The sequence below is a fragment of the Mesoplodon mirus genome, assembly GCF_964341445.2.
Source record: "Mesoplodon mirus genome assembly, chromosome: X".
In the NCBI taxonomy this organism is placed as follows: Eukaryota; Metazoa; Chordata; class Mammalia; order Artiodactyla; family Ziphiidae; genus Mesoplodon; species Mesoplodon mirus.
In genome coordinates, this window is record NC_138981.1 from 93,352,697 (window position 1) to 93,378,677 (window position 25,981).

Genomic DNA, 25,981 nt, shown 5'->3' on the forward strand with positions numbered 1-25,981 from the left:
GTTCTAAGAGGGAAGTTTATAGCAATACAATCCTACCTCAAGAAACCAGAAAAATCTCAAATAAACAAGCTAACCTTACAGCTAAAGCAATTAGAGAAAGAAGAACAAAAAACCCCCCAAATTTAGCAGAGGAAAGAAATCATAAAGATCAGGTCAGAAATAAATGAAAAAGAAATGAAGGAAACAATAGGAAAGATCAATAAAACTAAAAGCTGGTTCTTTGGGAAGATAAACAAAATTGATAAACCATTAGCCAGACTCATCAAGAAGAAAAGGGAGAGGACTCAAATCAACAGAATTAAAAATGAAAAAGGAGAAGTAAAAACTGACACTGCAGAAATACAAAGGATCACAAGAGATTACTACAAGCAACTATATGCCAATAAAATGGACAACCTGGAAGAAGACAAATTCTTAGAAATGCACAACCTGCCGAGACTGAACCAGGAAGAAATAGAAAATATGAACAGACCAATCACAAGCACTGAAATTGAAACTGTGATTAAAAACCTCCCAACAAACAAAAGCTCAGGACTGATGGCTTCATAGGTGAATTCTATCAAACATTTAGGGAAGAGCTAACACCTATCCTTCTCAAACTCTTCCAAAATATAGCAGAGGGAGGAACACTCCCAAACTCATTCTATGAGGCCACCATCACCCAGATACCAAAACCAGACAAAGATGTCACAAAAAAAGAAAACTAAAGGCCAATGTCACTGATGAACATAGATGCAAAAATCCTCAGCAAAATACTAGCAAACAGAATCCAGCAGCACACTAAAAGGATCATACATCATGATCAAGTGGAATTTATCCCAGGAATGCAAGGGTTCTTCAATATATGCAAATAAATCAATGTGATACACCATATTAACAAACTGAAGATTAAAAACCATATGATCATCTCAATAGATGCAGAAAAAGCTTTCAACAATATTCAACATCCATTTATGATAAAAACTCTCTAGAAAGTAGGCATAGAGGGAACCTACCTCAACATAATAAAGGTCACATATGACAAAATCACAGCGAACATCATTCTCAATGGTGAAAAATTGAAACCATTTCCATTAAGATCAGGAACAAGACAAGGTTGCCCACTCTCATTGCTATTACTCAACATAGTTTTGGAAATTTTAGCCACAGCAATCAGAGAAGAGAAAGGAATAAAAGGAATCCAAATCAGAAAAGAAAAAGTAAAACTGTCACTGTTTGCAGATGACATGATATTATACATAGAGAATCCTAAAGATGCTACCAGAAAACTACTAGAGCTAATCAATGAATTTGGTAAAGTAGCAAAATACAAAATTAATGCACAGAAATCTCTTGAATTCCTATACACTAATGATGAAAAATCTGAAAGAGAAATTAAGGAAACACTCCCATTTACCACTGCAACAAAAATAATAAAATACCTAGGGATAAACCTACGTAAGGAGACAAAAACCTGTATGCAGAAAACTATAAGACACTGATGAAAGAAATTAAAGATGATACAAATAGATGGAGAGATATACCATGTTCTTGGAGAATCAAGATTGTGAAAATGACTATACTACCCAAAGCAATCTACAGATTCAATGCAATCCCTATCAAACTACTAATGGAATTTTTCACAGAACTAGAACAAAAAATTTCAAAATTTGTATGGAAACACAAAAGACCCCGAAGAGCCAAAGCAATCTTGAGAAAGAAAAATAGAGCTGTAGGAATCAGGGTCCCTGACTTCAGACTATACTACAAAGCTACAGTAATCAAGACAATATGGTACTGGCACAAAAACAGAAATATAGATCAATGGAACAGGATAGAAAGCCCAGAGATAAACCCATGCACATATGGTCACCTTATCTTTGATAAAGGAGGCAAGAATATACAATGGAGAAAAGACAGCCTCTTCAATAAGTGGTGCTGGGAAAACTGGACAGCTACATGTAAAAGAATGAAATTAGAACACTCCTTAACACCATACACCAAAATAAACTCAAAATGGATTGAAGACCTAAATGTAAGGCCAAGCACTATAAAACTCTTAGAGGAAACTCTTAGAGGAAAACATAGGCAGAACATTCTATGACATAAATCACAGCAAGATCCTTTTTGACCCACCTCCGAGAGTAATGGAAATAAAAACAAAAATAAACAAATGGGACCTAATGAAACTTAAAAGCTTTTGCACAGCAAAGGAAACCATAAACAAGACAAAAAGATAACCCTAAGAATGGGAGAAAATATTTGCAAATGAAGCAACTGACAAAGGATTAATCTCCAAAATATATAAGCAGCTCATGCAGCTCATACAGCTCAATATCAAAAAACAAGCAACCCAATCCCAAAATGGGCAGAAGACCTAAATAGACATTTCTCCAAAGAAGGAATACAGATTGCCAACAAACACATGAAAAAATACTCAACATCACTAATCATTAGAGAAATGCAAATCAAAACTACAATGAGGTATCACCTCACACCAGTCAGAATGGCTGTCATCAAAATATCTACAAAGAATAAATGCTGGAGGCGGTGTGGAGAAAAGGGAACCCTCTTGTTGGTGGGAATGTAAATTGATACAGCCACTATGGAGAACAGTATGGAGGTTCCTTAAAAAACTAAAAATAGAAGTACCATACGGCCCAGCAATCCCACTACTGGGCATATACCCTGAGAAAACCGTAATTCAAGAAGAGTCATGTACCACAATGTTCATTGCAGCTCTATTTACAATAGCCAGGACATGGAAGCAACCTAAGTGTCTACAAGTGTCTAAGTGTCTAAGAAGGCTACATATTGTATTATTCCCTTTGTTTGAAGTTCTAGAATATGGAACACTTATCTATGATAGAAGAAAAATCAGAACAGTGATTGCCTGTGATGTGCGGTGGGGCAGGGATTGACTGGGAAGGAGCAGGAGGGAACTTTCTGAGGTGATGGGAATGGTCTACACCTTAAGAGGGTTTGAGTTACACAGAGTGTGCATTTGTGAAAATGCAGCAAAGGCACATTTAAGATTTGTGTATTTCATTATATGTAAATTTTACATACAAAGAAAAACTTTAAACAAAATTTGAAGTCTAGCTAATGGTAGGCATGCTGTGGTATTTAGGGGTAAGAGTACTATTGTCTGCCATTAACTTTGAAATGCATCAAGAATAAGATGGCTTGATGGATGGAAGTGTGGTAAATCAAGTAGAATAAAGTTTTCATGGTACAGGTGTTCACTGAAAACTTTCTTCAACTTTGCTCTCTATTTGAAAATTTTCATATTAAAGTGATAAAAATAACCAAAAACTTAAAAAAGAAAAAAGTTTTATTAATATCAGATAAAGTAGACTTTGAGACAAAGAATATTACTAGAGATAAAGAGGGGGCATTTTGTAATGGTAAAATAGTTCAATTCATCAAGAAGACAAATATATCTATATCTGTCTTAGATGTGTATGCACCTATTAGCAGAGCTTCAAAATACATGAAGCAAAGACTGATGGAACTGTAAGGAGAAATAGATAAATTCACGATTCTAGATGGAGATTTTAACATTCCTCCCTCAGTTATTAATAGAACAACTAAACAAAAAAATCAGTGAGGACAAAGAAGGTCCAAACCACATTATCAACTACCTTGACCTAATGGATATTTTTTAGATCACTATACCCGCCCCAACCAGCTGAATACATAGTCTCTTCAAGTACATATGGAACATTCACCAAGATAGTTCCATAGGTTGGGCCATAAAATAAAACTGAACAAATTTAAAAGCATTGAAATCATCCAGAATATGCTCTCTAACTGCAATAAAATCAAACTAGAAATCAATAATATAAAGATATCTGGAAAGTCACAAATTTTGGGAAATTAAACACAAGTCTCCATGGGTCAAAGAAAAAATCCGAAGGGAAACTAGAAAATATTTTGAAATGAATGATGACAATATTGAAAGTAAGAGAACAAAATCTGAAGAGAAAGATGGTATGGGAAAATTCATGGCCCTGTTAAAGCTGGGGAGCAGCAATAAGGTGATATGTGCTTAGGTAAGGGATGGAGAGGCTAAGTAAAGTTGAGACTTAGGAGGGAGAGAAAGTAGGGGTTCAAAGGTTTCCCAGGAATATATGAGAGTAGAACATTGCTCTGATAATAACTAATAACCTGTGGTCTTCTAACTGATCACAAATCTCTTATCCAGCCAGGGACCCCCCCTCCCCAAATCTAAGTGGTTTATTTATCATATCTGTATATGCAGACAAACACTGTACTTCTGGGGGCAGGGAAAGGCATCTCTAAGAGAAGTTATGCAGCAAATACACTGGATGTTATTCTACAGATTTAGTTAACACACCATCTAAACCAATGCTGTTTCACTCTAGGAGACCTCTATGCCCTTGGTCCTCACTCATCCCTGTTTACATGTGTGCTTGCTCACACTACTCTCTCTGTTTAGAAAGCTTCCTCCCATTGCCAGCCAGCCGAAATGTCAGGTACACTTTTCAGAGGCTACCTTCTCTTAGATATAAAGTTTCTCATGATGTAGCCTTAGGTGGACAGCATCTCTTTCTTGATGCTGTCAGTGGAATCCTTACGCCACATTCCTACTAGTTTTTCACACGCTGGGGTGGGAGGTGGCTGTGTGTGTGCAGAGACCGTGTCTGAATTGTCTCAGGGATCACTCCTAGCCCTTTGCTCAGTATCTGTTCTGCTCAGTATCTGTTCTGGAATGGAAGAAGAAAGGAAGGAACCGCGATACAGGAAAAGAGGAGGAGAGAAGGGGCCTTTATGAAGCCACTTCAAAGGAAAATGATGACAATGTGGAAAGTCAAGGAAAAACAAAGCTCTTATTAATACAACTCATGGCCTTTCATGGACTCACTCTTATTGAGTCCCTAAAAAATTTTTCTACGTGGAATACCTTTTAAAGAAGAGTGTTTTGCTTCTTTTATTTTACCCACAGTACTCTGAACACACAGAAAACACTTAATAAATGCTTGCCAAATGACAGGCAAAATTCTTTCCCATCCAGGGAGGATGCAGGTCCCTGGCCGAGAGGTCTGAAAGCCAGCCTGCCATGTCACTGGAGGTAGACAGTCCATCCTCTCAGTACTTTCTCATTTGGAAAATGTCGGTAGAGTGATCTATTCTACTTTACCTCTCTGGATTGTCCTTGAGAAGGTCTACAAAGACCTTCGAACACCGTAGAGAGGAATGAAAAGGGGTCATTGGTACTGTTGACTAGACAAACATTGGGAGCTCAACACACAGGTAACAACTTACAGTGATTCCATCCAGTCCAGGCAGCCCAGGCTCCCCCTGAGAAACAGACAAAGGCAGGACATTGAAGAGATGAATACATTAAACCTGTGGTATTTCACAGATAACTGACCTAAGATGCAATAGGCATAAAAACGCATCACTGAAGCTTGGGCCTCCTCTGTCAAGGTCTTGTGTTTTAAATAATGCATGAATTGGAAAGATTCAACCATCTACTTTTTTTTCTTAAGAAAAATCTAGACTCTAGAAGAAAAATATTATAGCCTTGGTTGAACAGGAATTCATATTTTACTTGGATTAATTAATTTTCACCTTTGCTAGGAACTTATCAATTAGAAACTGCTTCTGCGGGCTGGTGATTTTCCTGCTCTTTTTGGAGGAAAGCAAAGCTACGTTCTGGTGTGCCTTCATCCCCAGAGAATCTGTGCCCATATGTATACAATGCAAATCAGACATTTCAAGGGAGAATCAATAGAGCATATAGTCTCTGATTACGTTTTAATTACTTTGCAGCATCTTAAGTCACCGTATGAATCTGTAATATAACCATCTTGTGGAAATTGCTGTGTTCCGCTGGGTCCAGGGTCTCTTTGGTTTTTGGCAAAACCATTTAATCAATGTTTGCTACAACAATGGTCACATTTTGACACCTGCTAGTCTTATCCCGCTTGGCTTACAGTGAAAAATCAGCTCTCTGCAACCTGGGAAGAGCACTGCCTGGGTTTTAGCTCTTCAGGAAGGTGGCTTGTGCCTGTGAGCAAGTCACATAGCCTCAGGCTACCTCAGTTTTTCTATCTGTAAAATGAGCAACATGAATCTGACAATCATGAGGTCCTTTCCAAGTCTAACGTTCCATCTTCAGCTATGGCTTCTATAGTCAAGAACCGAAACACTGTACCTTCTTCAGTTCTCAGCTACCCACACCCATCACTGCCTTCCAAAGTGATTTCCAATATTTCTGGCTCTGTGCATGGGTGGAAGACAGAAAGGTGCCATCTTCAGCTGAGTGAGCTTGGGTGCATTTCCCCTCAGATGTTGCACTCATAGATTCCTGTCTGCTCCCAGGGAAATGATGGGCTCCCTTCCCACTCTGCAAGGGATTAGGGTCAGTCATTTGGCACCAGAGTTTACTGAAGGCCCACAGGATACCAGGCAGCATACACCAAGAATACAGCCACAAGAATACAAAAGGTTCTTGTCAATTCCAGGAAGAGATGAAAGTTTCCAGCCAGCTTCAGAGTTGATGGGCAACTTTTGTAGATAGTCAGGGGCCCAGCGAGGGTGATGGCTGGTATGCAGGTACAGAAAAGGGCGGAGCCATGATCCTGGGCTGGTGGCCATGTTAAGATGGGCAGAGACATACATGGCTACAAACCAAGGTATGCAGACATCAAAGATTCTGTAGTAGACAAAAGGTATCTGCCTCCAGGAAGTGTCTCGGCTTGTCAAGGAAAATGACACCCATGCAAACTGTTTGTTTGCTGATCTGTCCCCTATTTTTGGCCTAGATCTTACAAAGCAAATCTTTTTGACAGTATGGTTGCAAACGTTTCTGTCAATGTTTCCACCACAAAAAGCTCTGGATTCTTTTCTAAATCCAGCTTGGTCTGCTCCTTAAATAGAGACGCAGATGGTAGTTCTGGAAATGTTTTCATTGGATGTGGGGCTCCATTCCGGGGAACTCAGCTTATAGCCTACTCAGCTGTCTGCCTTAGAGGCTCTTACCTTCATTCCTTTGAAATCACCTTGGGCAAGGATAGGTTCACCTTTAGAGCCTTTCTGACCAGGAAGCCCCTGAGCAAAATAAGAAAATTTTGTGAAGAAATGCACGCACGCACGCACGCACACACACACACACACACACACACAGTATTGTTAATAGTATGATCTGATCAGACAGAGGATGGAAAAGCAAGAGCCTAAAACCATGTGGCTTATTCTGTGGCAGAGTTGGCCATGCTAAGGGGGCAAAGTACATCCCCTGAACTGTGCTGTGTCTCAGAGCTGCATGCCTGCTCCCCCAGCCTCCAAGTCAGAAGTCTGTAAAGGGATTAGAAAGTAGACTTTGAATCTATTCAGAGTACCAATCTGAACATCCACATATAATACACATGCCGTTTATAAGCCTATAGCTCACCTGCTCCATATCTCACAGGTACAAGTCACTGACAGGGACTAGGTCTAGGACAGAGGTTAGTGGACTTTTTCTGAAAAGAGCCAGATAGTAAACAATATAGGCTGTGTGGGCCATATCTGTGCTCTGTTTCATATTCTTCTGTTTTTCTTCACAATCTTTTAAAAATGGAAAAACAAGCCATGGGACAAGGGTCCCATGGGCCAGTTTGCAGACGCCTGGTCTAAGATATAGCTACAAAACCATCTCCATCCTGTGCTTCTACCATACAACTTCAGTTTCTACACCTGTCTAAGAGGCTGGTGTGTCTCACTGTTAACATGGAAAACAGTTCAAAGTATGCCCAACCCATCTAGTCAGCCAGACTTTTTAATGTCTCACTGGCAGGTGCCACCTAATATCTGCTAGATGTTGGCCTCCTGGGGAAAATCAATATCCCTATACCTAAGGGGAAGTTGGGATTAGTGTTGGGAGTAGGGCTAAGCTTTGGGGACTGAAGCGTTGACTGAATGATGGATTCCTGAGTTCAAGGTCCATAGGTATAATAAAAGTACAATGTGGTTCCAGAAGCGCAAACCAGTTTCTTTCCTAACACTTCCGATTTCCCTTTATTCTCATGGCCACTACTTTCATCAAAGAAGATTCAAAGGATATCCATTCAGTATTCGGCAGGGTTAGTAAGGTTCAGCTTAGTAAAATACACACCCAAGTTCCTATTTAGGCTTAAGGGGAGGTTGAGGGACAGGATTAGGTTTTACCCTGGTTCTTTGGCTGTCAGGGGCTGTTTATTACCTCAAAATTTCTTTTCTCCCTCTTGGGGGCAGTGATTCCTTACTTTGCTGGATTTCCATTGTCTTAACACAGATGTGATTTGTTTTCCTCCCCTGTTGCCATAGCAGTGTTTGGAGGCCTTTGTGACTCAAACAGCTCATACTATGTTGGTAATACATCTTTCTCCCCCACTCCCTGATGTATATTGCTTTGGTCCATAGTTGTGAAGGTCCTTATGCCAATCTGGCGCTTGTGCTTTGTCCGTCTCACCTTCTCACGTATGCACTCACACCCACAACTTGGTCACTGAAGGCAATGCTCTTCCAGTAAAACGCCAATTAATTCACCTAGCTATGGAGTCTATAACAGATAGTGCAATTTCTAGCTAAATGTATCACATCAGTACCCTTATTCTCTTAGATTATTTCAAATGAGGTTGAGAATGGGCTTGAAATGTGTTATTCTTCTCTTTTCAGCCACTCATAAAAGTAGCCTTGCAAGGGCATGGTATCTTTTAGAGATCTTTTAGATCCCAATATTTGAGCTCTATCTGGATGAATGGAATGAAATAAAAGTGATGACACCAAGATACAATAAACGTCTTAACAATCCCAGAACTGAGGGTTGTGATGTGGGGAGCGGATGGGAAGAGGGAAAACTACGTCAGTGTAGAGCAGGATTTCCCAACTATTTCTCACTATTGATACTTTGGGACAGATGATTCCTTGATGTTGTGATGGGGAGCTATCCTGTGCCAGTAGCACACCCCCAGTTATGAAGACCAAAAGTGTCAATAATAACTGTCAAATGTCCCCGGGGGTGGGGGGCAGGGCAAAATCACTGCTGGTTAAGAATCGCTGGTAGAGACCAAGCTTGCCAAGCCCTTTGGGTCACTGTTAGTGCTCCCATGATCCCATGTAAGCCTTCCAAGTACTGCATCTCACAATATCGTCTAATGTGGGAAAATGTCAAATAGCCCAAGTGTGTACTTTGCTCTAAAATTTACTAGTCTTTTCATAATCTTGCCAACTCTAAAAGCATCATTAAAAACAACCAAATCCTAAGTAGTGTAGCATGTGTACACTTCCCTGCAACTGGTATTCTTCTTTAGACTTTTAATGTTGTGGTGTTGCCAGCATAGACTCCTGCATTGGACAAGGGTCTGCAGTGGTTGCCCCTCGGCTACTTAACGAGCTCTCCAGAGAAGCAGAAGATAGGGCACACTTGGAGGCAAGCAAAGCCATTTGAAATAATGTACAAAGATCTGGCAGCATACAGGTTGTCCGAGAAGCCCGGGATAGCCATCAGGGCCTGGAAATCCAACAGCTCCTTGAGTTCCATTACAGCCATCCAGGCCAGGTGGGCCTCTGGGTCCTGGCTGTCCAGGGTGGCCCTGTTCAAAGAGAAAGAAGGGATCAAGTCAGCCACAGGACTCTTAGCTACTCCGACAAGCTCCACAGTGAGAGAAGTCAAGGATGCTGTCAAACTCTGGCTCCTTGTCCACTCCCTTTGCCCCATCACCTCTGCTGCCATCGCTGTTCACTATACTCAGGTGTAGGTGGCTGATGACAGCTCAGTGTTACCCCTCCGCAAAAGATCGATGCTTTAATAGGATCCAAGCTGAAACCAAAGGGATCAGACATGAAGAGATGGGCTACACAGGGTGCTGCAACTTCACCTTCCTTCACTACAAAGATGTACTAAGATGGGGCTTAGCTGCCAGGCAGCTGGACTGCTACCAACAGGGAAGCATGCCAGGCCTTGGGAATCCCTCAGAACAGACTGGAACCTGGGCAGCCTGGCACGGCTTTCTGTATTGGAAGCTCTGCATGCGAAATGAGGCTGGATTTTGGTCAAGAGCAGAAGGAGTTTCCATAGCACCACCTCTCCTGAATGCTGCTTGGTCAAAAATAAACAAGTCAAGGAAGAACCACACTTTGAACTTTATTTTGTCATTTTCTCACGTCATGCTATTGCTTCAGTCAGGGAACTGTATCTTCTCTTCTTCATACTCATTACTGAGGCAGTTGTTTTGCTGGGGAATCAGTAATCATTCACATACAGTTGGTGTCTGAATTCAATAATTCTGTGCTTCCTTGGTGCATAGAATCTACCTCTTTGTAGGAAATATATCTTTTTCAATCTATCAAAATCAGGTTGTGTGTTGGGTATGGAACAAAGAGATGACCTGAAAGACCAAAAATCTAGATGGGTCAATAAAAGGTAGACTCCCACCTTCCCATACACACTTTTAAAAGCCATATATATTTGTGTGTATATATATACACACACACACACACACACACACACACACACACATATATATATACATGTATATACATATATTTTATTTGGCTTTAAAATATATATAAAATATATATTTGGCTTTAAAATATATATACATATATGTATATATATTTAATGATTTGAGGGAAACATGCCATGTGTTCAAAAAGCAACTTTTCAAATTGTTAGAGGAAACAACCTTTTGTCAAATGCTTATTGTGAGAATGCTCCATAGAATTCTGTTTCATTTTCATTGCTATTATAGTTGTAGGAGATAGATGATCTGTTAATGCAAGAGTATGAGTCTAGACTGCTGGACTCATGGAATGCAGAGTCCAGAGGAGTGGTCAATAAACATATCTTTGCAATAAACCTGTTATAAGCTGTGCCTCTCCAGACTCAGGTGAGGAGTTTTAGTTGCACTGGGGAAACTGAGACAGCTTACTAGAGTCATCAACATTTTATTACCAAATGAGGTGGCTATTCCTGTTTGCCCTGAAGATCTACACTCTACCTTCCCTAGATCTGTGCCTTGGGAGGCTGACCTTCACGGATGGTACTGTCTAGGCTCCCTTTCCCTCTGCTTTCCAGTTATATTTGGTCACTGGGAGGCACAAACAGGAGATGGGAGAGCACGAGAAGGACGAGCACAGATTGTTTATTTCTCCCATGCCCTCCCTCCTTGGCTATATTTCTGGCAATGGCCACATTTCTCTATAATCTTAGCTCCCACTGGGCAACTGTTATTCCATGGCTCCAGTTCTTACAGGGTTCCAGTATTATCATTCCTCCTTTCCCCTTTGGGACTAGGGGTGGTAACAGCTTTGGGCTGGTTGCTTCACCCTGCACTGTTGTTTCCCTTAACCCTGCTTGCATCCTTTAAATAAACCCTTCACTTAACTCTATTTAGTCGACCCCTTCAGGTGGAGTGTCTATTTCTTCCTGGGATCCTAATCACCATTTTAAAATGTCCCGGCCAAGTTTGCTAGGGGTTATCTCTCAACTGGGTAACAGAGATGAGTTAAGACAAGACAACAGGCTGGCTCAGTACTAGGGATCTTCCTTAGTCCTGGGACCTTGGTTCTGCCCTTTCTGGGTAGAGATAATGACTTTACATATGTGTGTGCCAGCTCTCCAAGGGAATGCAGCTCTTTGAGGGAGAAAACCACGGTTCTATATAATCACAGGGGATTAAACACACAGAATAGGTGGATCTGCTGTATTCCAGAAAAGCAATGTTCCTCAGAACCCAGAGTGCAAAGGAAAAGTTTCCATTTGGTGAGTGGTACGTGGTCATTTTGAAGATATAAACCTCGTGTGTTCATTTACGACTCTCTAGGCGGGGAAATGTTTGAGATTGACTCCATGGGAAAAGCTAAACATAGATTGCAAAGGACAACTTGAAAACTTCTGCTTCCAACTTATTTGAACTGAAAACATTGGCTCAACCTACATTTCTTGTGGGTGCCACAGCCCAACTCACAGCTGTGACATCGTTAAAAGCCACAGCCCTACCGCCCCTCGTCCACATTGTTTTAATGTTGAATATCTTGATGACTGCTTGTTTGTTCACTCTCAACAGGTGGCCGTGCCCCTTAGTGCACAGACTTGGATGCTCTTGCTCATTCATGTGGAAAGTGTCTACATGACAGCAAAAATGGAGTTCTGGGACCAAAACCAGTGACACAGATGTGAGCAGTCCACCAATATCACGAGGGGAAACCAGATTTGTGCAGTGATCCAGTTTAGTAAGATGTGTTTTGGGGAAGCTGTTGGTTTTAGCCAAATGGCTTAATAAAGTGCTGCTGAAAGTTGGGCAAAATAATTAGTCTGACTGGGCCGAGGGTATCTGTGTTTTCCTCTGTCTGAGGGAGTCTTGCCTGTCTGAGAACTGCTGCTTCTATAGGCACTAGAGGTTGGAGTCAGTCCCCCCAATATTTCTGGAGTTCCTACTCTATGCTGAATTTAGCTCTGTGGTCTCTGAGGCCTCTGAGAGGAGCAGAAGACAGACTCTGTGCTTTCAAGGAGCTAGATAAGGCTATCATACAAGACAGTCAATAAATACCATGTACCATATGTAATAAGGAGCTAGAGTGTGTGGGACAGACACCAAAGACTCCTGGAAGAATAGAGATGGAAAGGAGAGGTAAGCTGTCAACAGGAGGTGCTCATTAATACATCATGAATAGCTGGAAGAGAGGGAGGGAACAGGGGATAATAATTTCTTAGAGTAAGTGAGGCTTGGAGCCTGAAGCTAAAGTGATTGAAAGTCAAAAGGAAAAATGTGCAACCTTAGGTCAAGGGAAGGGCCAAGCGAAGGGCCAAGGGAGTGGGGACTTCTACTGGGAGCAGCACACTCATTTGGAGGAATCTGGACAGCTGCGACTCATTCTCCCAAGCAACGAAGCCCTCAAAGAGAAGTGGTCAATTTCTAGAAGCCCTCTGGCTCTGTTGGCCACAAGTTGGAGGCAGAAGTGTCCAGCTGGACTCTGGAGTGGGTTCCAGCTCAGAACCGGAATCAGCCTCTGCTTCACAGGATTCATTTCCTTCCAGCCCCCATTAAAAAGAGACTACAGGAGAAAGGGTATAGTATTGTTGTGAGCTTCAAATCCTCCACTCATCTCTGGTGAAGCCAGCTCCACAGGATGAATGGAAGAGGTGTCCTCCAGTTTGCTAGTTTCCCTCACCCACTGGTTCCCACAAGATACACATTCTGAGTGGAGACTCTGGATGACGTGGTCATAGAACACAGCCATGAGAAAACCCCAGGGGATGGCATAAAAGGGTGGCCAACCCCATCCACTTATTTCCCCACTGGCCCCTTCCTGGGCATTTTGCAGGCTCTGCAGTTGAATAACAGGCAGAAATATTATGGCTGATTTGTTGATACGTATAACAAATACAAGGTAAGTGAGCCTTCTATTCTCCAAATCCACAAATGTATACGAGATCTGGGGATAAAGTGAATCAGATGATAATACCTTTGAGGGCAGAGCCATATGCCTTTTTTGTATTCCCATAGTAGAGTGCTAGCACATAGCGGGTACTCAAGAAATACCTATAGATTGGCACAAAGAAATCCAAACCCCCTTAGCTGATACTAGATGATTATGTAGTGTAACACAAGAAGCTGTTAAGTCAAGAGTTTACCAAACTGCTTTGATATGATTCAAAAGAACCCCTTAGAGGTTGTTTGAAAGATAAAGGCATGATGTAGGACTTTCCTCAAATGGAGGAGCTCCATTTTTTCCTGTTCTATATATGCTGAGCTTCTACACAAGATTTGGTTCTTCTCTTAAGGTTGAAAACCACTGCTAGAGGCAAACACAGTCCAGGCTAAAGATTAAATATATAGAGAAGTGCTGAAGGATATAACTAAAAAGTGATAGCAGTAAGTTCCAAATACTGTATCTTAAAGGCTGGAGAAATGTTACCATGCAATCTCCAGTGGCAGGATAAGTAGGGATATTGGGTGAAAATGGAGAAACTAAGGGATTGGGCTGGATGGAATGGGAAAAGGAGATGTCTGCAAGCTCCAGACTCCCCACTTATCTCCAGCAAAGCCAGTTCCTCAGGATGAATGGAAGAGGCTGTCTCCAAGTGATCTTAGGAGTAGCCACTTTGTAAAAACCATCAACAAAGCAAAAAAAAAAAAACAACCTAATGAATGGGAGAAGATATTTGCAAATGATATGACTGATAAGGGGTTAATATCCAACATATATAAATAGCTCATACAACTCAATATCAAAAAAACAAACAACCCAATTAAAAAATGGGCAGAAGAACTGAATAGACATTTTTCCAAAGAAGAAATGCAGATGGCCAACAGGCACATGAAAAAATGCTCAACATCACTAATCATCAGGAAATACAAATGAAAGCCACAATGAGGTATGACCTCACATCTATCAGAATGGCTATCCTCAAAAAGAACACAAATAACAAATGTTGACAAGGATGTAGAGAAAAGAGAACCCTCCTACACTGTTGGTGGGAATGTAAATTGGTGCAGCCAGTGTGGAAAATGGTATGGAGGTTTCTCAAAAAAATAAAAATAGAACTATCATATGACCCAGCAATTCCACTCCTGGGTATACATCTGAAAAAAAACCAAAACACTAATTCAAAAAGATACATGCACCCCAATGTTCATAACAGCATTATTTACAATTGCCAAGATATGGAAGCAACCTAAGTGTCCATCAACAGATGAATGGATAAAGAAGATGTGGTATATATATACCACAATGGAATACCACTCAGCCATAAAAAAGACCGAAATTTTGCCATTTAAAGCAACATGGATGGACTTGCAGGGTGTTATGCTAAGTGAAATAAGGCAGACAGAGAAAGACAAATACTGTACGATGTCAATTATATGTGGAATCTAAAAAATACAGCAAACTAGTGAATATAACAAAAAGGAAGCAGACTCACAGATACAGAGAACAAACTAGTGGTTACTGGTGGGGGAAGGGAGGGGCACTATAGGGGATGGGGGAGTGGGAGGTACAAACTATTGGGTGTAAGACAGGCTCAAGGATGTATTGTACAACACAGGGAATATAGCCAATGTGTTGTAATAACTGTAAATAAAAAGCAACCTTTAAAACTTGTATTTAAGAGTCAAAAAAAAAAAACAACTAAAGGGAAATTCACTCTGAAATAAGGCTGAAGAGAAATTATTAAAATTAAATGTATTAAGGTATCACTAAGTATTTTTCTATCTAATTTCATGTACCCTCTTAATTTTCTTATAATGAGGATGTATGTGCTCTAATGTGGCATTGTCTTCACACCAGTCCCTCATCCCCAATGAAAGCTCCCCTCAAGCCATAAGACCTAACTCATTTTGTCTAAGATACTGATGGTCTTTTATGCCTGCACATGTCTCTGCATCACCCAACCATATGGTTTAGCTCTGCCCGTAACTGAATCCCAAGGAAACTGTGGATGAGCACTGCCCTTTAAGCTTTACCATGCACATCTCAACACTTGGCCCTGAGCATGTGTGCCTGAGACAGGATGTTGTTAAGGCCAAAGTGCTTGAGCTATGAGGCAGAACCTAGAGGCTGTATTAAAAATGCCTCTATGCAATGGATAAACAACAAGGTCCTACTGTATAGCACAGGGAACTATATTCAGTATCCTGTGATAAACCATCATGGAAAAGAATATGAAAAAAAATGTATATATATATATATATATATATATATATATATGTATAACTGAATCATTTTGTTGTACACCAGAAACTAACACAACATTGTAAATCAACTATACTTCAATAAAATAAATTTCAAAAATGCTTCTATGAACACAACTCACCGGAATCCCATTGATGCCAAGAAACCCAGGAACTCCCATGGGACCCTAAAAAAAGGAGTAGGGAGAGGAATGTAAGAGATGATATAACTGATCTCCATTAGATGAAGTGGGTTTGTTCATGTGATTCATGACCTAAGCCGTTAAGAAGTATTTTGTACCTCCCTCCCCACATTGCATCACCTTGCTCCCTATTCCACTTCCAAGTGATCACTAGCCTCTACCTAAGGTCTCGGACAGTTCTTGTCTTAGACAATGTGGTGTAAGACCTAAAAATAAGGCTCAATATTACATGCTGCCTTGACATCTGGGAAAACTGGGAGGGCCTCAAATGGCCTAAGCAAAAGTTCACTTCTCCACTCTGCTTCTGAAGATAAGGTCTCTTGGGCAAACGACCCTTCTTATTAAATAGACCAGGTGCAGTTCCCGCTTATTCCTGAGTAGTGGGTTTCCATCCCCTGCTGGCCCACTGAATTATTCAAACAAGCCAGTTATAGCCTCCCTCGAGAATCAAGGGGCACTCACCCTGTTGACATGACAAAAGTCTGCTTCTCACAGCCCCTTCTGGCTCCTTCTGTTTCAGAGCGCAAGCCCTGTGTGGCCCTGCATGGGGTGTGATGTCCTCCTCCCCTGTGCTGTGAGTGTATGTGACTAATAAACCTGTTGTTGATCTCTTCTGTCCAGTGTCAGGTGTCATGACTTTGGCCATCCCCAGGACCCTAGAGTAGGAATCCCTCCCTCACCAATGGGGTGAGTAGGAGGTGATTAAAATCGGCAGATAACATAAACTGAACTGCTAACCTCAGTCAGCCAGCCACCATGACATGATCAATCTTTCTTGCATCTCTTTCCCTATATTTGTGGCCCAGCTGGTTTCCAAGCATTCTGACCCCTTGAATCCCGTTCCCCTTACTTGGATTCCTTTGCTGCCCTGTTGATTGGCCTTCTGACCCATGCCCAGTTCAAACCCACATGACTTCCCACCACAGTCGGCCCACTTGTCTAGCAAATAGCTTATACATGCACTTTCTGACTTGCTGGCTATGGGAATCTCACCAAAAATGGGCTGTAGCAGCACAACACCCAGCCTGTCTCTTATTAAAGTATGTAGCCTGGCACCAAGATATTTGGGATTAGTATTCTTTCCATAAATAAACAGAACTGAGATTTAGAACCTTTTACCTTCACACTTACAGCCCATGAGTGAAAGGAAAAATCAAGCTTTGGTGTTCTTACCTTATCTCCTTTTTGTCCATATGGTCCCAGAGGTCCTGGGGAGCCCCTTTCTCCTTTCAACCCTGATAAACCACTAGGGCCAGGAAATCCTTGAGGACCCACTGGACCTTGAATTCCAATTGGTCCTGGTCGCCCCTAAGATGGACAGAAGGAGTACGATTAGTCAACAGAGGACTTACCATCCCCGCTTCCCATTTTCCCATGCACAAAGAACACTGTCATCACTTCACTGAATAATTTTGGCTTAGAGACCTATGAAGCATGCCAAAGTTCCAGACATGGATCAGAACGGGCTATTTTAGGGGCTGCTAAGCTTATTTGGATAGAACATATTTTATAAGCACATTTAATAAGATTCATGTGCACCAAGATCCTTCAACTTTGTACTTCTTAGGAGATTAGTTATTCAGGCTGGATAATATTGTCCTCTTCCTAGTTAATGCTAGGCCATCCATCAGGTTGTTAAAAGAGTGAAAGAACAGAACTCTGGAGAGCATCAGGACGTTTTCGAACCCATGTCCAAATGGCCAACTGCATGCTTGCAGTGAAGTCCGGAAATGGCTGTGCCTGGAGAACACTGCCTCGGTGGGCCAGAGGGAGGAGAACCCAGAAACCCACGGTTGACCAACCTATCAGCTTATCTTTGACTGCAGTTCCCAGAACCCCAGCACTGCAACTAGAAACAGACACTCACAGCGAACACACACACATTGTTTATTTGCTCCCTCTCTATGCCCCCGCACCCACACCATCGGTACAGTGTTGAATGTGTAAAATCCAAGAAGCCTGAGAATATCCATTAAGTATCAATTATGATAGCAAGAGGGAGCAGCCTGAGGATTTTGAATGCCCTGGTGATAAAGTGTCTGTAACAATTAAGTCTGAGAGTTCAGGCTGACATTTTCAAGCTGACCGAGATAGAGAATTAACCCCAGTCGGTGCAACAGAGGCCGGCTAGTCTGTTTAGAACAAATCCCAGAAGGGACTGAATTTTCTTGGCAGAAAAATGAAAACCATTACTAATGTGCATTAACTCTCAGAGAACACAACACCATATCAGGTAGAAAGCCTATTTTCATAAACACTTCCATCTCTGCCCCTTAGCCCCTTTTACCGACTGTCCGCAATTTCCTACAAACCTGTGCAAAACTCTGAGAAAATTCCATTAAACATGCCCTTTAATATTCACCTTCAAGATTTACTTTTGAAAGGGCTGAGGACAGATGCTTTATGCAGTGGTTAGAGTCACGTACTGGAGACGCAAGTGGCTGCCAGCTATGCGGGGCCTTCAGACTAAAATTTCCAGTGTCAATCAGGCCCATGAAGACCTGGGACTCTAGCAAAGAAGTAAAAGATGCTCTTCCCAAGGAGATGCAATTCTCTGCGGGTGCCACTCACCAATCAAACGTTCCCGACCCCTAACACGCAACCTACAGAGGGTGCTAGGCTGCACAATGCTTAACAGGCTTATTTCTGGGAATGATGGGGTGGGAGGTTAACTTTTACTTTTTATGCTCTTACCTCCTATTGGTTGGACTTCTGTTTACAATGATTCTCTTATTTATTACTCTTATAAATTTTCACTGTATATACACACAGACACACACACACACAACTAAAAAGTAAAAGAGCAACACTTAAAAAAATAGTGCTGGGTTGTGGTTGAGGATTAACAAAGAAGTCTAAAATGTGGGCCTAGCTTTCAAGACTAATGTACACAAAACCACTGCAAACAGTTCAAGTCCGGAATGGAGCAGAAGTGCTGCGGGAACACAAAGGCAGGGTTGGCCATGGAGGGTTTGTGGAATGCTTACATTCTGTCCACGGCTCAGGGGAGTCACGGGCCACACTGGAAAGGCTGAGTGGGCCCCAGCTGAAGTAGGCCTGGAAAGCAAGGCAGGGAAGTTGAAGACTTGATGTGGCAGGAAATAGGGAACCCTTAGAGGTTTGGGGACACAGGAGAGATGGGAGGAAGGCAGTGTTTCAGGGCTGAAACTCATCAACAAGTGTTCGGGAGAATCTGCACATGTGTGCGTGCACGTGCGCGCGTGCGTGTGTGTGTAAGCATGAGGCCAGGGCAGCCTGCCTGAGGCTGGAACAAGGGAGACAGATAAGAACCAGCTGTTGGGGGAGGAAAGGACTGGTTGGTGGGAGGATGAGAGGTACGATAGGTTTGCCAAGACCATGTTATTACTAGCAAAGGAGATGCAGTCAGGGCACTGAATGCTTGACCCAAATCTGAGCCCTGCCCAAAGCTTTCGCGCATCAAGGGAGGGGAGGTGAGAGCATGATAAACCGTTGAACAGCTACTGAGAGGGCAGACTGTGGCGTGGACCAATTCCCATCTTGCTCACATCACTAGAGCCTGAGCAGTGCCTGGTGTGGGCATAGGGGCTGGCACACTCCAGTCCTGGTCTCTTGCCTTTGTGAGTGCACACTCAGCAAGAATAAGCAAAGAGACATAGGAGTGAGGCAATTCTTGGGCTGCATTTAACAGGAAATCTGATTCCATCCAGAAAAGGCAGGCTTCCATGGCCCGCTCCCTTTCTCTTGGCTGGGAGGGCAGGCTGAATTTACCATAGCCACACAGATGACTCCTCCATTCCAGTCAGAGAGCTTAAAGTGAGTCTCTGAAAGAGCTCATGGACTCTTTGAATTCGAATTCTTTTTCCAAAGGGGCAATTGAAACGGTACCCCTTGGAGGAAGGTGTACTTCTGGGCTGGTCTCAGCTAGAAACCTCTCAGACAGAAGCAGGGCCTGTGGGATGTCTTAAGTCCTCTGAGGTGCTGTTGGCCCAGAACTTCCTCTTTATTGTGGTGCCAGGCCCTTCTGGAGCCTGCAGTCCTAGGATACGAGACAAGGAGGCTTCCTATCCACTGAGGTCCTCTCTTTCATACAGTGGCACAGAGCACCATGAACAGACGAAGATGGCAAAGAAAAAAATTGAGAGAGACATTTCTTTCTTGGGCTGTTCTGTCAGCCATCTCTAGCTATGCTTACTCTGTGCGTAGAGCTGTATGATCTTTTCCCTCGTCTCCAATGCATAGGCTTTCTGTCACCATGTCCAGTGGACTGCTGACGCTTAATACTAAATCAATGATGAAGTGCTTTTTTTGGTTTGTTCGCTTGTTTTCCTCCAAAGAAGCTATCGGTGGCACTTTTCATAATGGCCAGCAGAGGGCAGTGTGAGAACATAGCGGCTACAGATAAGCAGGTGGGTGGGTGGGCCTCTCCCTCTCCCACTACAGAGAAAAAGAAATCAAACCAGTATCAGAGAAGTCACGGAATGTTGGAGCAAGAAGGGCCCTTAGAGACCGTTCCATCCAGGCTCTATTTTATACACAGGGGGAAAAAGGAGACCAAGAGAACGGGAAGGACTTGTTTAGGTCACGTAGCTAGTGAGGAACAGCATGGGACTCAAACTAGACCACCCGTTGCCAGTGTGTGGCTCTCTCCCTGTTTGCCAGTGGCAGATGTCCTGGGGGGTCCTTGAGGCTGCCCCCCCTCACCCCAGGCCCGCCCCTGGGACTGTCCCCATCAGTAGGCTGCAGTAGCCAGATGCTCACACATCATTTCTCTCTTCCTAACTGATCATTTCACAGAACCAATCTGAAACATCATCACTGTTTGGACTGCTAGCAGAATTTCAATGGGCTTGGACCAATGCCCTGCCCTGATACATGTCATTTATTTTGGCAAATAGACCCAGACAGGGCAGAAGGGACTCCTCCAAGTCTTTCCAACAAGCTCTCCTGCCTCCATCTGCTTGGTATTTTAAGTATGCACATCAGGGTCTAATTCTCAAGAGAGTGAGCTGGGACTTGAGCCTAAGGCCCAGGCTGGCTGCCTCCTGCTGACCACAGTGGGTTGGGGTCAGCGTGTAGTGGTTTTCTTTTAGATAATGCTTGGGACAACACTGGCTTTTTAAAAATATATATATACATTTATTTATTTATTTATTTTGGCCGTGTTGGGTCTTCGTTGCTGCGCACAGGCTTTCTCTAGTTGCGGCGAGCGGGGGCTACTCTTCGTTGAGGTACACGGGCTTCTCACCACGGTGGCTTCTCTTGTTGTGGGGCACGGGCTCTAGGTGCGTGGGCTTCAGTAGTTGCCGCAGGCGGGCTCAGTAGTTGCGGCTCACGGGCTCAGTAGTTGTGGCTCACGGGCTCTAGAGCGCAGGCTCAGTAGTTGTGGTGCACGGGCTTAGTTGCTCCGCGGCATGTGGGATCTTCCTGGACCAGGGCTCGAACCTGTGTCCCCTGCATTGGCAGGCGGATTCTTAACCACTGCACCACCAGGGAAGTCCCCACTGTGTAGTTTAATTTCACCTCCGATCAGACCACACCCGAGCCCCAGCCCCAGATAACTGGGGTAGCTGACCCAGAAATGGGCCTGCATATAAAGTAGTACACATATGCAGAAATAGCATCTAAGAACCTTAGCAGCGCATGTCTCCAACCAAGTAGAACTATGAAACTAAGAGGGGAATGACTTTTCATTACGAAGCCCATTTCTGCCTTTTTATCCCTCCCTCAAGGTTCCAGTGTCCTTGTCCCATAAAATTAAAATTTGTTCTTAAGGAAGAATCTGAAATTCATTCCCACTGAGGCATAAATGACTGACAACAACTTAGAGCTTTACTTCTCCCCAGGGGATTTGTATTTTAATGGAGAGCAAAGTGTTAAGCTAGGGGATGCAAATGATATTTATGAAGCACAGAAGGGAAAAGCGGTGTGCACAGGCTTTCTTAAGGATCTGGCTATACTGAAGGAGGTGGTGGAGTGCTGTTAGGTGGTATAATGGTGCAGGGTCTGGAGTAGGACAGACCTGGAGTCAGATCTTAGTGCCATTTAATAGCTATGTGACCTTGGGCAAGTGACTTAACCACTCTGAGTTTCTAAGGGCTCCAAGAAATAATAGCTCTAGTGTAGGGTTATTGGGAGCATTTGAGTCAGTGAATGTAACATACCTGGTAGAGAGCATGAACGTATCTGTTTCCTCTCTTCTTTAAGGCATGTTTATGGTAAAATGGAGAAGTTATAATTGGGTACTTAATGCTCCTTCTCTTAAGTATAAGTGAGCAATGCACAGACAACATTGTGAAACTCTCTTTGGGGCAGAGATGTGTGCCCAGGAATCAATGGGCACTCCACATCTGGGAGAGTATTTCCCCTCTTAGCACTGATATCCTGGATTTCTTGGGCACTCAGTTCTTCAGGGTCTGCTCATTCTCCTCAAAGGGACCTCATCTACAAGCTAATGACTCCCCAGTCTGAACCTCCAGACCAGATTCCTCTTCTCAGTGTGTCAGATCCTTATAGCCAATGGCTTACTAGACCTCTCCACCTGGATATTCCAACTCAAACTCAACAAGACTAAAGCTGAACCCATCATCTTTTCCCCAGCCTCATTCCCCAAACCACATCCTTCCTCCTGAGATAATGGAACTAACTCTGTAAATAGCAGTCCATCTACAAAGCTGATAAAGCCAAAAACCCAAGGGTCCTCCAGGACCTCTCTCTTCCCCTCATCTTCTACATCCAATTCACCAGCAAGGACTGTCAATTCCACCTTGAAAATATAACTGAAACCTGTCCATTTTTCTCTGCCTCTATGGTCTTAGTTTAGGACTTCCTTGTCTCTCCCCTAGAGTGGCGCCACAGCCTCCCAATTGGTCTGTCATTCTTCAGTCTAGCTTTAGTCTCTCCCAGCATCCTGCCTCAGGACCTTTGTACATGCCTTTGTTCTCCTGGCTAGCTCCTATTTATCATTCAGGCTCCAACTAAGATATCAGCTCTTCCAGGTAAACTTTCATGATTACCCCCTTCCACAGAATGGGCTAGATTGTCTATTTGTGTCCATACCACCCCCCCAAGAGATTGAACTCCTTGAAGACAGGGCCTGTGTCTTACTTCCCACTGAATCACTTGTGCTAACTACAGTGCCTCATACACAGTGGGTGCTCAGTAAATGTTTGCTGAATGGAGAAATGAACGAATGAGTACATGCACCAAGAAGCCAGAGGGCCAGGTGTATCAGTATCTTCTTTGGAAGTCTGGATGGCTGCACTAGAGTACGAGCAAGAAACATCTGATCACAGAACAACAGAAAAGAGAGCTGCACCAGACTTAGACAATCATCCAGTTCAGGATGGAGAAGTTGAAGCCCAGAAAGGGAAAGGGACTAACTCAAGTTCATACAGTATCACCTCTGGACACATCACAAGTGGAAGGGAGTGGATGGGACAGCAAGACCAGAGACAGGGAACCCAGTGAGGAGGTTGTGATCTCAGGGAGAGAAATAATGGTGACCTGAACTAGGTTCATGGCAGTGAAGACAGGGACAAGATGGATTTAAGAGATATTTCAGAGGCTAAAAATGATAGGACTTGATGCTAGATTGGAATTGGTGGGTAAGACAGGGAGGTGTGAAGGAGGACTCCCAAGTCTCTTGACTGGATGACCGAGTGGATCTCCTCATTGACATGAGGAAGCTTAGGGGAGGAAGTTTTGGGTGGAAGATGAGAGTTCACCTCTGGAGAGGTGGGGATTAAGATACCTTCGGACCATCTTGGGAGATGTTCAGCATCTGTTTCTGTCACTAGACTGGAAAGTCTGAGAGGGCAGGGAGCTCAACTGACTTTGTTTGCCCTGGTATCTCTGAGAGATGCAGTGTCTGGTGTGCAGTAGACCCTCAAAACATAATTGTGTGGGAAAGGCACAATTGTGGAATGAATGAAAATATAGAATTAAATATGCACGTGGGAATCCTTGAGAAGGCCACTTCCAAGTCTCATTAGGGGCAAAATGAGATTAAAAGACTCTGCTGCCATCCCGAAATATCCCTTGTGGCCTTTCGGAAAAGGGGAGCAGAAATCCCTGACCTCCAGTCTAGGGACCAGGTGGCTTGAATTCTACAATTTGTCCCTACTTTTCAGCTGGAGTTCCCATCTCAGCTATGAGGCCAGGGTGGAGGGGGTGTAAGAACTTAACAGATTCTGGCCTAAGTAGCTGGGATCCCTCCCTAGCCATGAAATATGTGGTAAGAAGGAAACTAACGATGATACCCCCCAAGGGCAGATTACTTAAGAAACCTCAGAACACTATTCCTTTCACCATTCTTTTGGAGCATCACAATACACCTGTGAAGTAGGTGGAGGGCACCAAGCTACAAAGTGGTTAGCCAATGAGGCTTGCTAATTTCACACAGCTGGTCAGTGGCAGAGTGAATATCAGGGCCTCCCCATCAACTCTGTGCTCCTTCTATTGCGACAAACGGAAACAGCCATCCATACAGCCCTACAATCCACTCTCCTAGTAACAGCACTAATGGGCTAGTGCTGTCTGCAGAAGTAAATAAGGGAGAAAGAACACCAGCAGGTGGAGAATAGGTCTAAAGTCGGCAGATAAAGACTCATATTATACAGATGTACAGATCCATTTTGTGGCCCAGGAAGCCCTGGTTCAGCTTGATAATGTTAGCAGCATCTACAATTTGCCAGCACAGCCAGTGACCCTTCCCATCTTCCAAAAAAAAAAAAAATAGATGATTGGTGTCTACCAAAGAATGAACCCCCAAAATTCTCAGTGTCTGCCATAGCTGAGAAGCAGTATCAGAGTCTCGCCCTCAACACCCAAATGAAAACACATTTATTTTCTTGTTCTTAAGCTATAATCAGTGTTTGAAGCAGCCAGCCCAGGCATGAAGACATGCATCTACATGTTTTGTTTGCAAAGACACACACACCCATCCCATTGGCTGTTGTCAGCATGTTTAAATTTTTGGAAAGACACCTCCCAGAGTGCTAACATTTAACTCTTGTTAGGCAAGGCTTTGCAGCCCTCCCTTCTACCTGTTTATTCACATTTCTCTTCTAGAACATAATAATAACCTTCTTTTCACCAAACACATACTAAGTGCCGTCTCATTTAACCTGTCTCCTTTAATCCTCTAAACAGCCCTAACAGGTGGGTATTAGCTGCATCTTACAGATGAGGAAACTGAAATATAGACAGCGTAAGGAATTTGCTTGAATTCACACAGTAAGCAACTGGTGAAGCCAATTTTGGTGATACCAAATCCTCTGCTTCTTCTACCAAGCTTATATTGCCTCTCTGCATTGAATAATGCTCTGAAAGTATTAATAGAAACACAAACCCACTTGAAGAGGGGCAGTGAGAGCTACTGTGGGCAGAAAATATTTTCATTTTCATTGATACTGGAACAATTTATCTCAATTTTCCCAATCTTTTCACTGGAACAGGTACCATTTAATAGAAACTCGCTTAACAGAATTAAGTCATAAAAGGCACTTCAAGGGATAGCACATCCTAGACCTTAAAAAGATGGAAGGTTCCTTCTTGTTCCACAATTAAAGTGGCCTCATTGATTGGTCTGTGGGCAATGGACAGTCTACTAGGTTCTCGTAGACAAATTCTGATGTGCTACGAGTCCCTAATGCTAGCATATTCAATTAGGGGTGGAAGGGGGAATACAGGCACAGTGTACTAATTTGATGATCATCGTGGTGAGCAGAAATTGGTAATTTTATCTTTAAACATGTCATATTTTCCCTTGCTCTTGGGAAATGCTAATAATTGTTAAAATAGGATGAAGCAGAGATGTCTGCTAGATAGAGGCAAATAAGTTGATGAAGAATTTTCAGGTCTCCCTTTTCTCTATAACATGTTCTTAAAACTACATCAGAAACCAGAAAAATCTCTTCTTTTGTGATAATAGTATAATTGGGATGGTCAAGAACCCCAAATCAAATGAAACTGGAAATATGACCAATAGTTGGCCACAAAAATAAAAACAGAACAACCAAACACCTCTGTAACCATTACAAATGGTTGAATGAGTCCCCGTAGCCCTTCAAATACACATGCAGACTATACAAAGAGCCCCACTGTACTATAAAGTGTGTGCTGAGATTCCAGACTGCATGAGAAAATAAATAC

General features: G+C 42.9%; 1 protein-coding gene across 1 annotated transcript in view; it reads right to left on the reverse strand.

The window, feature by feature from the left end:
* COL4A6 (collagen type IV alpha 6 chain) overlaps nucleotides 1-25,981 on the reverse strand; it is a gene marked incomplete at its 5' end in the record, with an annotated part of 287,166 nt that overhangs the window by 51,637 nt on the left and 209,548 nt on the right. The window contains 5 exons of the mRNA XM_082609313.1: nucleotides 5,269-5,304; nucleotides 6,991-7,059; nucleotides 9,447-9,563; nucleotides 15,788-15,832; nucleotides 17,021-17,155. Of these exons, the coding sequence (XP_082465439.1) occupies nucleotides 5,269-5,304; nucleotides 6,991-7,059; nucleotides 9,447-9,563; nucleotides 15,788-15,832; nucleotides 17,021-17,155 (402 nt within the window). The remainder of the gene's footprint in view (nucleotides 1-5,268; nucleotides 5,305-6,990; nucleotides 7,060-9,446; nucleotides 9,564-15,787; nucleotides 15,833-17,020; nucleotides 17,156-25,981) is intronic.